The sequence below is a fragment of the Strigops habroptila genome (genome assembly GCF_004027225.2).
Source record: "Strigops habroptila isolate Jane chromosome 13 unlocalized genomic scaffold, bStrHab1.2.pri S16, whole genome shotgun sequence".
NCBI classification, from domain to species: Eukaryota; Metazoa; Chordata; class Aves; order Psittaciformes; family Psittacidae; genus Strigops; species Strigops habroptila.
Genome location: NW_022651054.1, coordinates 5,245,470 through 5,258,423, shown reverse-complemented (window position 1 = coordinate 5,258,423; position 12,954 = coordinate 5,245,470). Strand labels below are relative to the sequence as shown.

At 38.1% G+C, this 12,954-nt stretch overlaps 1 protein-coding gene across 9 annotated transcripts in view; it reads right to left on the bottom strand.

Moving 5' to 3' along the window:
- The window catches only part of GTF2I (general transcription factor IIi), a 74,269-nt gene that overhangs the window by 39,018 nt on the left and 22,297 nt on the right, over positions 1-12,954 (bottom strand). For all 9 annotated transcript variants that reach the window (XR_004389870.1, XM_030472310.1, XM_030472313.1 and 6 more), the window contains exons 4-9: positions 10,732-10,866; positions 10,131-10,314; positions 9,907-9,935; positions 8,698-8,746; positions 7,955-7,998; positions 6,529-6,606 (exon numbers count right to left, since the gene is read on the bottom strand). Coding sequence is in view for 8 of the 9 variants with exons in the window: in XM_030472310.1 (XP_030328170.1) it covers positions 6,529-6,606; positions 7,955-7,998; positions 8,698-8,746; positions 9,907-9,935; positions 10,131-10,314; positions 10,732-10,866 (519 nt within the window). In the remaining variant the exon portion in view is untranslated. The remainder of the gene's footprint in view (positions 1-6,528; positions 6,607-7,954; positions 7,999-8,697; positions 8,747-9,906; positions 9,936-10,130; positions 10,315-10,731; positions 10,867-12,954) is intronic.

Below are 12,954 nucleotides of genomic sequence, written 5' to 3'. Positions count from 1 at the left end.
TTTTTGACTCTAAAATTTCTACCTACATTAAATAGACAAATCCAGAGAGGTTAAAATCATTTCAGACACTTCAAGGCTGTTTGCTTTTCATCACAGTAGCTCTTTTGAAGGCTATATACCAACTGCTTTAAAGAGGCTGTTGCAGAAAGCAGCATGCAAACAACACTTAAAAGATTAAATTAACACCCCTAAAATCCTACTGCTTAATGATGTGGCACTCCTGAAGTTACACTGAAAGAGTGAATGGCTTACAGCACAAATAGCTTCACACTGAGCAGAGGATCATTCTACACCACAAAAATAGCACAGGTATATAAAACTAACCTGTGTGTGGCACATGGGAATGTCATATTAGGACTAGCTGGAACTGAAGGGACAAGTTTGTTCTCTGTAAATCAGATAATTTCTGTGTTCATTTGCAAAAGCAATCTGCAGATCATGTAGATCCCCAGAAATTACAGCTCTTCAGAGGTCGATTTGTAAGTGTATCAGCAATGAATAGCTTCACAATAGAAAAGCTACTGTTAACTAATAAGGCAAGTGAAATATTTTACACTCCATTTCATATGCACAGTAACCAAGAAAACACTGTCACAATCAGACTTCATAAGGATTTCAACCAACTGAAGACATACACAATACTATGAGTTATTCAAGAAAATGAGCATTTAGGGATTAAAGAAATCAGGACTATTAGGTGGTTACAATAATACTGGTTTGAGATAGTCCTGCCTAATTTGATTACTCAGATTTCAAAGGGATTTTGAATTAACAGGATTTCAAGTGAGTAACCTATACTAGAATAGGTTCCATTCATTTCTTTCAGTAAGTGCTGCTTTAATCTGGTCCTGCCCCTTTTTCCTTGCTGAGGGGTGCCTGGATTTTTGTCCTATCTGTCTGTTCAATTCAGAGAAGCAACCTGATTTGGTTCAAAACATTGCTCCAGGAAGAGTGGTACGGGCACAGGTAAGACCATAGTCCAAAGATGGGGAAAAGCAGGAGGAGGAAAAGGAGCAGGGCAGAAGGCAGAGGCACTGGTGGTGCTCTAGACTGCACGAGAAGAAATTCTTATCCAAATAGTGGTGACCTGCAATAGTTTATGGGCAGTGGAATAGAAAGAGCATACCTGAGTGTGCTGGAAAACATCCCTGTGGACTCAGTTTGCTTTTATTTAAATAAGCATGTTCAGTGTATGCAGCCAGCTGGGTATGTCATTTCCTACGAACTCTTCTGAACATGCTACTATTATAATTCATAACACGTTGACACACAGAAACATGCATTCCATTATAAGCACGTATCTTATAAACACATATTTTTGTATCTATTCCTTAATTCTGAAATCCTGCCAGGGTTGGTTTACCTACGTATTCTGCAGTATTCTCTATATTGTATTATCTTCATGCCTAATACGTGCTGTGACACAAATAAAGGAAAAATAGGAGTCTCTGACACATTCAAACTTAAAGGTTTCTCTAGTTAAGGATACACTTACGAGGCTTGCAGCCCTTGGGATTAAGCACAGAGAATTCAACATCTTCCTCTTTAATGTCAAGAAAACTACAGTACATATAGTAAATCCATCAGATTTTTTTGAAAGTGATCCACATGAATTATTTGATGAAACTTGAATTTTTTTTTTTTCACGTTATGAAGCTTTGACAGAGGAAAAACCAGTATGAAAAAATTGTTTCAGAAATTAAATAGTGTAAACGAATATAGTCTGCTACCTTCATTTAGTAAAGTCTAGAAAATTCAATTTAAAAGAACTCTGATATTCCTACCACTGGGAGATATTAACAAAAGCAGATACATTTCCACTTCACTGCATTCACGCACATAACAGGCAGATACACATACATCACATAATTAAGAAAAGCAAAAACCAATTACAGTGGTAACCAGATCAAAAGAAGTTCCATCTAGGAATAAAAGTATGAGTAAGTCACCAAAAAAAAAAAAAAAGAGAGAGAAAAAAAAAAGATAAAAACTCAAGAAAGAAGAACTTAATTCCACTGCAGTAGGTAGGATGGACACAAAGGAAGGAGATTTAATTACTAAAACCACAGGACACACTAGAAGTAAAATCTTGCAGTATGGTTACATCTTGGAGTTTGAACTTAAGATCGGTAGGCAGAGCTAAGCAATATCCCCTTGCATCAGTAAAAGTACCCAGTACACACTTCTGCTAACAGCCAACTTCACCACACAACACACACACCAAGAAAGTCTGTAACACTCACACTAAAACTTGGTCATTCATGAGCACATAAATACCGAACAGACCACTGCACCTAAATCCTGCAGCTGGGCTGGGATTCTGCACTGCAGTGAAACCTTTGTAAAAGATAGTCATTCCCAGAAATCGTAAACTTCTGAAATGCCTGTTACAAACATGTCATTTTCCAAATTCTAACAATTCCCTTAAAAACAAGAGAAGATGCCATTCCCTTGACAGTCTCAGCTATTCCTTCTGCTTACCCACCACAAACCATTTACTTACATTGAGTTCCAATCTCTCAGCCTCAGTTTCTAATGGACTATGTCCACACAGCCAAACCTGTGCCACTCGGCAGAAGGAATCTGGGTTTATAATCTCATGGATTAGCAATGCTCACTTTTTGGGTCTTTGTTTTTGGCTACACAGATGGTAACATTATGAACAATATGTAATCACCAGGTAATATCAGAACACCTTTAAGAAGCACAACATTGTGCTTTCTTGTCATCTTGATATATTCTCTGGAATTTTTTAGTTTTAAGATAGTATCTACATGCTGAGTTTTACACTATGGTGGTTAGAGTACTGCCAGACTAGCTTTACAGTTTTAGACCCATTAAAATGGATAGTACTTCTAGTATTCTGGGAGATCTCTAAAGGAGAAGTATTTTGTTGTTAGAGACATACTAAAAGACATTCATGACACTCAACGTTCCAGAGAGAGAATAAAAACACAGTTTACATTCCCATTCTGGGCTTTTTTCCCAGCAGAAGATATTTCCAATCTCATTTGGTTTTGGATGAATGTCCTAGATTTTAACTGCCTCACTAACATTTCCAGAAATTCCAAAACCAAGTGCACGGTTCAACCACATGGTGTCTTAAAGAGATGTTAGGCAGTTTTTACTCACTTCTAAATTGTTTATAAGCTAAATCAGCCAGCTGATTAGACTGTGGTTTATAAACTGAACCAGCCAATTCACAGGACGCACTGCTTACAGCCTTTTCCTTCCGCTTCCTGTTCTCTTGGATTTAACTTCAAGGCATCAGTGGTAATTGAAGACTTGCATCCACAAAACTCACAGGATAACATGCCTCTTTCAGGAAATGTTTGGTCCTTAGTCAGCATATTACTCAGTTCTATTTGGGCTCTGTCTTCAAAAAGCCTTCCTTTACTCTGTGCTGATGAAGAGGATTGAAGGTGGTACATATCCCCAAGACATTTTCTTAATGTATTCCTGCTACTTTGTAAAGTGTGTGTGTGTGTGGGGAGAAATAAATATAGCTCTTAATTCTATTCTGTTAATTGATTCAGAGCTGTTCTCCTTCTGGCACTGGTATTTTGACCTCATTTTTTTTCCATCAAAACTCTTCCAAGATAGCCTGGGTCTTATGGACAGCCTTTTAATAAGAAGCCAAAATTCGTATCTGTAACTGTCCAATCCATTTATGCATCAGCTGAACAGCCCCCTGACTGCACGGAAGCTGGTAGACAAGCCAGGAGGATTTATAGGCACGAGGATGTACTTGCATTAACCAGTACAGAACACATGCCCTGTACTTGGCTTTGGGATCAGGCCTTGAAGACACCCAGCTGGTCTGGAACTATGGCAAAACACATCAATGCTATCCCTCTGCAACAGCCATGGAAACAGATCTATTCCTACAGCATAGTAATATGCTTAATCTAAGAGTACAAACCACAGTTCAAGGACTAAAACACATTTCAAAAACTAATCTAAGAAACAGCATTTTAACTAATGTTTCTTTCCATAAAAGCTATAACTGGTACTTACAGATAAGGTATATGCAGGAGTATTAACTGTGATAGCTGGAATGCTCTAGTATCCATTATTTAGTCCTGCAGATCTCTGCTCAGTCCTTTTCCTCATGTAGTCAACAGTCAAAATCTGGGCCTTTCTTCTAGAACAGGCTGTCTTTGGTGTCAGACAAAGTATTTAACGCTGCAGTGACCTTCACATTTGCCCAGGATAGAAAAAACCACCCACTGGCACTACTAGTGGTAGTGCCCACTAGTGGAAAACTGCCCTAATACTCTGTCAAAACACCCACATAAAGTTTTTGATGGCTAAAGTCCCTATTTCTCAGTCTTCTTATTGTGTACTACTAAAACATTTCTAAACTTAGTAATTCAGTATTAACTCATGGCGACATCTGAATGGTGCAACCTACTATGAGATAATAAGAGCTTAAAAGAACGTCCACCTACAGGTATAATTTTCCCCCTGTTTGATTAACAGGAGAATTCTGTGTGCCACCCAGGCAGAGAGTACTTTGGTCAGCATTTCAGATTTGTGAGAGGAAGCAAACGCTCAGAGAAAAACAATAACTGTGAAATTTCATCAGTAGATCATTTTGTCCTGGAAGCCCCAAGCAGATTGCTGCTCTCTAACAGTTAAGTTGTTTCTTCTCATAAATCGATAAGCACAGCTATTGCTGGAGGGTATTTTTAGTAAGAACTATGACCCTAGCCATTTTCTCTATTTTGTAGCACGTCTCTACAATGTCAATGCTTGGGCAGACTTGCGTCATTTCCAAGGATAACTGTACTTTTCTAACGTTCACTTCTCTGCACAGCACCATTGTGCACACACAAACCCCTCTTTGCTCTTGAATTTATAGCTGTACAACCTTTAGTTTGAATCTGAGTGGTAGCAACTTGAAGAAATGAAGCGGAAGCTGCTTTACTCCAGCGAAGGCAGCTTGACTTGACATAACATCTCTTTTTAGCTCACAGCGCCCCATTACTTTTACCAATACACTCAGTTTCGTCTCATTTTTAAATGCAAGTTTGGAGGACTACACTGGGAGGAAGAAAGGGGGAGTTAGCAAGAGAGCAGCATTTTATTTGAAAGAGATTCACCAATGAGCAGATTTAAATTTAGAGTTCTGCAAAAGACAAGAGAAATACCCCTCCTCCCCCCCAAATTCTCATTGCTTAAGACTTCACTATGGAAGTATGTTGTATAAATGGGATTTTTTTAGCTCAGACAAACATGCTGCAGTACGAGCGGTCACTATTTTGTAAGGAAGTGATTTCAGGACAGACTCTTTTCAAATGGCATTGGATTACACTTTGGGCTATTGGCCAAACTCTGACATTGTTTTTATGCATGAAACAGAAAGCCACAAGAGGCTGAAAAGCAAAAAGATGACAGGACTTGGCTTTGGAAGGAACAACGTTTAGGTTGTCTCCAAAAAGATACCTATTTTTACTACCTTGTGTCATGCCTGTAAACACCCCCATCCCCTGAGCCTAGACAAGAAGAGAAGATAATCTTAATGCCAGAGAATTCACCTTCTGTTTCTGAACTTGAGTGGTGACATTTTGCTGTGCTGTATGAAGATCTCCCTGAACAGTGCTTGTACACTACTTGAGATGTGCCAGTATGAGAATACTGATTCTACAGTCCTGTAGTTAGTTATCAAAGCACATTAGGAAATAGTTTCAAGAATCTTTGTGTCTAAACATGCACAAAAACGTTATCTCAATAATACAGAATATTACAAAATGAAAGGATGTGCAGTTTTGCACTTCACTGCTGAACATGCAGCTATCCTTCAGAGATGCGTGGCAGCTTGCCTGTGTTCCTTTGCATTGCTTAATTAACCTAATGACAACTGCAAATAGGCTGAAATAATAAACTTAGGGTTCTAGTTATTTTATATTGACATTTATAATCACGACTTCTTAATTAGTGTTCATGTCAACCTACAGAAATAATGATTTTTTTCCCACTCCTACTTGAGGTTACCATACAGTATTAACTGGGTATGTACAGATGAAGCAAAGCAACTAAGAGACACCTTAAAGCATACGCAGAGCCCCCAGTCATGGGCCTCAGGAATGTTGTTATGCTTTGCCTAGATAAATAAACCTTTCAATAATTGTAACACATATTGGTCATTCCATTCATTCAAGAAAACACTATGAAAGTTACCGAAATTTTAAGAATAAATACAAGATTCAATCAGTGCTCTACACAGCATTGTTATTACGGTTTATTTCCTATTTAAAGAGGTTACTGAAAATCCACAAGCAGTTCAATAGACTCCTGGAGCTTCTTCAGAGCAAGCACACACATATGGATATGCTCTTATACTTCAGCTTTTTTGGTATTCTTCAGAATAGCTTAAATGATAGCCAGCATGGAAATGTTGGATCCTAACAAAGTAACTGCATGTTTAATGACCAAGAATAAATAAAAAGAGAGGCACAGAGAAAGCAATAGTTAAGCAATCAACACTTTCATGAGATAAACACATTTGAAAGCTAGTATCGTTACCTGGAATATTATATTGATAGTAATCAGGATCGTCTGATTCCTCCTTCACTGTTACTGTTGACATTTCCAGAGAAATTCCTGTAGAAGCAACACAGGAATCAAATATGGAAACTAGTAACAACCAGATTCTTAAAAAACAAACAAAACACCCACCAAGATCCTAGCTGGTCTCTATTCAAAAAAAGAAAAGAAAAATAAAGATCGGGTTCTGAGACACCACACAACTGTTGAGATAAAACAATGGTGACAAAGTGACCTGCTGGTTTATTATGTTTCAGTTTGGTCACTGTCAGAAGGGATTCAGGATTAAATACTTCCCTACAAAGTAGGCATCCTTGCAAATGCTATCTGTAATCAAATATATTTTATCACTTGCGCTAACATACTTGTAGACCTACTCCTGCTCACTCCTCTGCACAGCCAAGTTGGAATACATTCTGCATCAAACTGTGCTGCTGATGGAGCAACACCAAAAGTGCTCAACTGCTCTTGGCTTCCTTCAAGGGAAACATCCCCTCCATAAGCCTTCACAGCATTCCCTAAAAAGCTTTCAAAACATTCCGACAAAAGGAGAATTACTTAAAATGCCTAGAAAGCAGCACTGGAAAGAGTCTGGGACTGACTTGACAAAAAGCTCCAGTTAACTCTGCGTTGAACTAAATGTTAACCATGAAGGGTTCCCAAACCACAAGTTTAAAGTTGTGAAGCACAAAGAACTCCAGCAAAGAAATGGACTAAATATAAAAACTTCGTTCCTATACAAAATGCTGAGCACTATAGCTCGACCCAACAAAAGGAAAAGTCACCAGCTTATCTCTAAGCACACCTGTGTCTCATTGGCTTTAATGGGATTATTCACGCCTTTACCTCAAAGCAGACACTTGAGCATTGCTCCACTGTGGATGACAGTGCCTGCAGGATCAAGTCTTACCTGCAGGAAATTTAGGAATGCTTGGGCTTTGTTTAAGAATAAATAACCTGTTTTGCTATCTCTTATTTACCTGTTCATTTCCATTTTAGCTAGAAAAAGGAAATTCTGTAATTTTCAATGTTTAGTAATATTAACAAATAAACCAAGTTTTTATCTCCCCATTAGAGACAAAGTAATCTTGAATTAGAACAAAATAAAGCTTATGATTTTCTTCTTCTCCACTTAAAACTAAACTATTTACAAAGATAAATTGTTTTAGTTCACAAGATTTTACAGATCTCCCCCTTCTAGAAATGGAAACATTTGGCCAAGGCTCAATACTTGATAAAACTCCAACTGAAAAGTGGACAGTTTTAAGGGAAGAAAAGTTTTTCCTTCTCACAAAGGATGGCTCTTTGCTGCTTTTTTCTTAAAGCTTCCTATATTTGCTTAACTTCAGCCTTCTGAACAGAACCTGACAATTTTCAGAAAATAAGGGCAAAATGTTGAACATACCAGAATCCTCGTTTGGTTCCGTTTTCACTTTAACAGGAGTACAACTAAAAAATACACAAAGCAAGCACACTGACATTATAAAAACCAAGTATCACGCTTCTGGAAAGTTCCTCAAGCTTTATAGGCTGTCAAGTAAAATCAATCTCCCAGTATTTTTTTCCAACTAGGAACACAAAAGTAAAAAATCTTGCATTTTGGCTTATCTGATTTATCTCAAGGGAATTGCCAGGAATGTCCTATCCCTGCATTTCTGGGACATATACCATATTCAAAGCATATTTACCATTTAACACGAAGCAAACTCAGAAGCACAGCAAACTGATCCCTGTTTTCACGTTAACCAATTTTTGATTTATTTCAGACATAATCTCATTTAGCACCAAAAAAAAATTATTTTAGGGTTTTTTTAATTGAGGAAGGGGAAGGAAGCAACATTACATCTTTTCCCCATTGCTGCCATATCATAAAACACAACAAACTTATCCAGACTGACAGAGTGTGAATTAAGAACACTCACTGGGCTAACTAAACCAAAGGGAAACTTTGCCATCTGTTTAATTTGTAACAGTTTCCCCACAAATAATGGTCAAAAGAAAGAGAAAATTCAGATTCATGCTTTTTATAATCCCAGGCAAGCAGAAGTTATCCAAAGGTCAGCTGGACAGAAAAAGCACATTAAAAGAAAGATAAACTGTATGAAAATACATAGCTGATACAAAAAACCTCCATGATTTTAAATTCACCTTCCACCTGGAGGTATAATTGATTGTGAAGGATCTGTCATAGGAGCTCCTGAAAGTTAAAAGACAATCTTTGAATTTCCTGCACTCCATTTACCTTAAATACAAATTGAAAATGTAACACTGATTTCATGAAGTGAAAACCTGTTTACATTTCACAAGCATATGTGCTTCTTTTCTGTATTCACAGATATGAGGGAAGGATCTTGTTAAACTGCTTTATTAATCTATAAAGCAACACCCATATAAAGTTACTTCAAACGTACATTTCATCATGCTTTTCACTGCTCCTTTTCATGATGGTAGGTGAAAATTTGGGGAAAAAAGGTAAACAAATCTTTCACCTAAACTGTGCTAAAACAGGTAGTTTCATAGAGATTCTGCTTAGTCCTAAATTACAGCTAGACACAAATAGCTCATGCTTGTAGAATGTCACCTAACCCACTGAAAACCTGTCCTGCATTTTTAATAGAAATATATTATTACCAGAATCCCAGTGATTACCCACTCTCTATTCTTTTTACTGGGCACAGGCAACACATTTCTAATTTTACTAAGCCAGCATCAACTTCTGGTTGTGTCCCCTGAGACAGTGAAACTTTTCTTTTTTGACTACATTCCTATAGAGACTCCTTCATCCTCTTCATAAAACAAATCCTCACATATACAAATTTTGCAAGTAAACAACATGATCCCATGAAAGGAACAGGGATTTCTTCTAAGCTAGAAGCGAATCTTTGGGTAATTTTAAAACACTCACTCTAGCTCAGTTTTTCTCATCTATAGAGGCTCTCATAGGAACTACACCACCTCGCCACTTCGGAATATCAGATCAATGTTTAAAATGAGATATAAATGCCAAAATCAGCTCTGTATAGGAACACGGAGCACTGCAAAGTCTTGGCATCTTCTAAAAATGCAATACAGCCCTTCATCAGTTCACTTCTCCTTTCCCTAGGACACTATCCAATTCACATTAAATTCAAATTCAGTAAAAGAATGAAGAATGCAATAGAACAAAGTTTATCTCTAATTAATTGCTCCTGGCAAAACGCATAAAGGAAAAGGTTATAGTTCCATAAGGAAGGCAACTCACATTCTAGGAATTTCTGCACAGCTTGCCACTTTATCCACACAACTAAATCTTGTATCTATATTGCTATCTAAACTAAAATTCCAATTTCTATTTAGTCTGAGTAAGTAGGAACTTACCTAGGTGTTTCTTTGGCTCTAGGAAAGGCCTGTGTGGAAATACAGAGACAAAACCCCACAGTTTTAGCAAAGACATCACAACTTACTTGGTAGTGTAACATTAAAGAGAGAGCACTCCTGTTTAAGAAAAACAAGCTGCAATGTTATTTCATTAAAAACTAAAATTAACTGGACTTAAGTACAAAACCAGAACAGATAGACTAGCACAAGAGAGAGCAAATAACCTTTTAATGATAAATGAGATCCCTGACTTGTTTTCCAAAATCCATTTGAGGGTTGAAACATCATAATTTCCTGGATGTTTAAATGCAAGTCCTTCAGGCAGGCCCTGCACTACCACAGCAGACTGGTCCCTCTGAATCTTCTCATATGGCACAGGCACCACCGTTGACTTTCCTAAAGCTTTACCTAGAGAACAAAATTAAAAAGAGATTGTTCTGAGGTCAAGAGGGTTCAAATTAGGAAAAAGATAAGACCCCTTTTTACTTGGAGAGATCTGGAGAGAAAGCAATGTGCAGATGCAAATCTCTACAGGAAACAGAGTACTGCTCACATTAACGTGCACCGGAACCGACTATGATAGAGGCTTTCCTGAAACGAAACTAAATGGGCTGTGCAATACCCTCACATCACACCCCACAAACCACATCAAGAAGAAAACTACGCAATATGTCTGTATGTTTTAGAATCAGCTACTAAAAGTTAAAATTACCACCTTAACAGCAGTGTAGTTGGAAGGCTAAGATCATGCAGTACTTTCCTCCCAACTGGAATAAAAGTTAGAAATCCAGGACATCTGTTTAGAAGACTTTGAAGCACACACACCATAGCAAAAGCAGAAAAAGTCCTCCACAGACTTCCTGAGAGCTTCCAGTTCCACAATATCCACTGTCAGTCTATTTATAGGTGGTATAGTCTTTGTTTTCTGCAGTTCTCCAGCCCTCTCCTCTTCTGTAACACCTGGCAGTTAGTTATAAAAATAAGACAAAAATAAAATAAGTTATTAAACCTCCCAGTACCCAGTCCCTCCAGTTTAGACTACAGACGCTAGGGAAGGATTCCTGCCAGAAAACCGTAAGAATTCACTTGCCTGAGAAGCAAATGCACTTATATCTGTACATGAGCAATGAGTAAATTTAAATTTACACCAAAATTATTACATCCTTCTTACAGCCTTCAGAAATATCACCCTCTGAGGTGTAAGAATTATGAATGAAGAGACACATCTAAGCAGGGATTTTTTTGGGCATGAAGAGATAGAAAACTATTAATTTCAGTAGAAATAAAATGCAAAGCTGCCAAGAAAAGTAGGACCATCACAGTCACCAGGGAAAAGGTTAAAAAGCCTGCGTAGAGGGTCCCATAGCTCTCCAGTGCTATGCATGATGCCTTATGCAGCAGTTATGTTACATCCTGTTTTGTTTATGCTGTATGGGCTTAGCTGAGAAAGGATCTGACTTGCCACAACAGCTCCTATCTTTCAAAAGACATTTTAAATACACATCTCATTAGTGAATAGGAGAAGTTGCAAATAAGACACCAGCACACAGAACAGAAAAGATTTCAGCCCTAGACCTTGTTGTAGTCTCTGAGCAAAAGTCATTGCCAAAAGAGCGACGGAATAACAACACTTTCAGTATTCAAAAGCAAATGGAAGCGATTGTTTTGGGTGGCAGCCTTCCTTTCTTACCACTCAGTTCTTGCCAAGATTTACTGAGAATCACCCAGCAAAAATGGGGGAAATCAACAGACATTCTGTATATGAAAGAAAAAGCATGGGAGATCTGTGTTCCTATGTGCAAGAGGATGATCGGTGTTGAAGCTGTGTCATGACTTCATCTTGAGCAATCACAGCAATAAGGCTGAAACACTGTGATTTGCACTGTCAGTACTGCTGGCATTGTCATTCTACACTAACACAAGAAAACAAACATCTGTTTAAATAACTTATTATAAATGAGTTGTGAAATGAGCTGTAACACCACTGCTTTTACTAAAAACATTTATAATCTTAAAAACTCGTATTTTTGCTTAAAAGAGAATCTCTCTCTCCCTCTACAAATCACATGTCTTCTTCGTGTCCTGGAATCCCACCTCCACACAACATTCAGTTCTCCAGCTCTTCAGGCCTGACACTTTTGCTTCCTTTGCAATATGACAGGGCCTACCGTAACACAAACAATACTGCAAAACTGGAATGTTATTATATACCTATAATACAGGTGCTTAATGATAGCTTGTAAAGTTTGCCTGCAGACTTGGGGATAAGAGACATCAGTTTCCATTCATAGCTACATGCAATGTTGCTTTTTGGGTGGGTTTTTTTCCACCTACGAGACTGATTCATTGAAAACGCCTTTACTGACAGTAGCTTCTCAAAAGTGTACCCACACTTTCTAAAAATAATAAGCAAAACAAAAATGATGACACTGCTCACTTCCCATTAAAATGAGAACCAGACAAAAAGACATAGAAATTTTCCTTCTTAACTCTTATCGTTGGGTTTCATTACATGTTTTGAATCCATTTTCTTAAGCTCAACGTCATGCATCCACCTCCCTAATCTCTCCCACATTTGACAGAATTTCTGACAAACAAGATCACGTCTCAAACACAGTAAGATTTATAAGAGCTCTGCAAAACTGATCAGACTCAGTAGCCATTGGCAGCATCCTGTGACAGCACTGACGGACACATCTCCACTTGCTGGAGGTCACAAAGCCTACAGGTTCTGACCAAGCCCTTGCCACAACTACTAGAGCACCCGGCAGGATTCAGGCTATGTTTGGGAGGGAATGCCTAGGACTAGTGCAACAAGACCTAGCAGGAAAGAGGGATGGGTGCTGTATTTACAGGGTAAATAGCTCAGGAAGGGTGAGGAATGGTTATATGGTAAAATAATTACATTCTACACAGTTGAGAGCATACTGAAGGATTAGTCCAGTTACTCTGCAAAAGCTGTTCCAGATTCAGCATGGTTAAAAATGACCCAGCTCCTAAAAACAATCCTCACTTGGCACTCAAGAGGCCATATATGGTTGAGGGCCT